Source organism: Trichechus manatus, unplaced genomic scaffold (genome assembly GCF_000243295.1).
Source record: "Trichechus manatus latirostris isolate Lorelei unplaced genomic scaffold, TriManLat1.0 scaffold00025, whole genome shotgun sequence".
In the NCBI taxonomy this organism is placed as follows: domain Eukaryota; kingdom Metazoa; phylum Chordata; class Mammalia; order Sirenia; family Trichechidae; genus Trichechus; species Trichechus manatus.
This window is the reverse complement of record NW_004443961.1, coordinates 13731427-13733797: the sequence shown is the minus strand read 5'-3', so window position 1 is coordinate 13733797 and position 2371 is coordinate 13731427. Positions and strand designations below refer to the sequence as shown.

General features: G+C 35.6%; 1 protein-coding gene across 1 annotated transcript in view; it reads left to right on the top strand.

Annotated features, from left to right (window-relative positions):
• Positions 1–2371, top strand: part of NFIB (nuclear factor I B) — a 247631-nt gene that overhangs the window by 169209 nt on the left and 76051 nt on the right. Inside the window, exon 5 of the mRNA XM_012554698.2 lies at positions 1092–1150. Coding sequence (XP_012410152.1) covers positions 1092–1150 — 59 coding nt within the window. The remainder of the gene's footprint in view (positions 1–1091; positions 1151–2371) is intronic.

Below are 2371 nucleotides of genomic sequence, written 5' to 3'. Positions count from 1 at the left end.
GTGATTCCCCTTCCCTGCCCCCCATCCCTGATAACCATCAAAGAACATTGCTTTCTGTGTATATACCTATTCTTGACTTTTTATAAAAGTGGTGTCATGCAGTATCTGTCCTTTTGTACTTGGCTTATTTCACTCAGCATAATGTCCTCCAGATTTATGCATGTTATGTTTCATGGACTCATCATTATTTTTTATCGTTGCATAGTATTCCATTGTATGTATGTACTACAATGTGTTTATCCATTCATCCATTGATGGACACTTAGGTTGTTTGCATCATTCATCCTTCTTAATTCTTCATGTCATTTCATAGAGGTTTTTAAGTTATTTGTTATAACAAACATTACTGATTTGTAACTAGCACGTTAATTATCTATATTCATTCATTAGTTAATTTATTCTGCGAACATTTATTTTCTACTCTGTATATAAGTAGATGTTTCTGAAATGCTTGAGAAGTTATTCTCTTACGTGTCTTATTATATCCACATCATGATCTTGTTTATACAGTTGAATTTCAGTGTTTATGAAATAAGAGTTTGCTCAGTAAACGTTAACTTTCAGCACAACGCTTATGCTAAATGTCACGTATTCTGATTTCTTGAGGGTTGACGGTATGTTAATGGTTTCTGTCTTCTAGGGTTTTATTATCATATGACCCACTAATGTGTATGTTGAATTTAGCTAATGAAGCTATTCAGTTTTAGGATAGTGATCTCTCTGTTGAACGATATTATCTCCATCTTAAAAGTTGATTTAGGATCAGCTTTTGGAGTAAGGAGAACAATAAGAGAGATTAAGGGTTGGCCTCTAACCCTCAGAATCTGCGGTTCTTTGGTGCTTTCTTTCTAAGAGGATATTGGCATCCTCTTAAACATGATTTGCAGCTTTCAGCTCCCCGCAGCTCTCAGGGAGAGGTGCTAATTCTGATCCTTGCATCTGATGTAAGTTCTTCTAGAAGCTTTTAAACAGGAATATCATCCTGGGACCTTCTGTTCTCACACACACCCACTTTGTCATTAAATAAATTGTGTGTCTGCTGTTTTAGTATTTTGGCAATATTTAATATTAATCTGCTTATCTTTCTGTAGTCTCGCATTATAGAACTCAGAATGCACACTGTATTTTTACAGTGCTTATGCATAAATCGGTAGACAAGTTGTTGTATTGCTGTTTTGGTACTCTGGAATCATCTTTCTGGAATACAGTTTAGAAAAATAGAGATTTCTGAAAATTTTTATGATCAGTTTACTGTAAATTACACCTAGGGTCTTTATGGTCAAGCAGTCTGTGTTAACATATATCCAAGCATATGTATTAGCTAAGACTACAGATCTTTGCCTAATTGTTGCATGAGCTTAATAAACTGCAGATATGTTATATAAGACACAACCTATAAGTTTTATGGTAGTAACTCACTTCTTTGATTTGTATCCATTACTGTTGTAGGAAGCTAGATAGATAGCTTTCTTTCACTAGCTCCTCGGATGTTTCCTTCTGGTACGTACCCTGCTGTCCAATGTCATATACAACATGGTTCTAATAATGAACTGTAAAGCATGTGGTTACTTTGAGATTTCTTACCTTGCATTTGTTTTCACCTCCAGTGTACCTCAAGCCACAACAAACAGCTATATTTTAGCTGTCTGAAGAACTCAAACCATCAGGCATAGTTCCACATTGCATGCAAATATTTTCTGTGTAAAAGGAGGTTAAAGTGAATTTTATAAAATAAACAATTTAACAGAAGGCAGATGCTCCACAAGTTTGGAGCTGAAGCTAATATTTCATGTATTGCTTTATTTAATTTTTAATAAGGAAAGAGAGATGGTCAATGTATATTCCCTAATTACTTCCCAGGAATATAGTACTTGCCTCCTATTCATATTCCTTAAAAAACATTTTAAGTTCATTTTGGTCTTGATGTTAAAATATAATTCAGTGGAGAGTGAACATGTTTAGAATATTTATTAAAATTCTGGGTAAGAAAAATTCCTTGAAAATCTGCAACCCCTTTGGAATTTCATATGCAATTTGAGGCAGTTAGGGAGAGAGGAGAAGATTAAGTAGACCGTGTATGAATCTCAGGGATTCTGGATGCTGCTGTAGCCCCCAGGACACACTGTCTCTCCTTAAAGCTTTTGAAGGTCTGATAAAAACAGTTGAAGAAATGTAAACTATTCTTAAGCACTGTCCTTTGACACCAACCTGCCTGGGTTCACCTTGCACATTTTCTCTGCCCATGACTTTGCTCCTGTAGTTACCTCTGTATGGAATGACCTCCCTTCAATACCTTACTTAATCTCCAAAGTTGAGTGCAAACTGGGGCTTTTCCATAGGCTTCCTGGACCAGTAAAGTCAGGAGTGATTT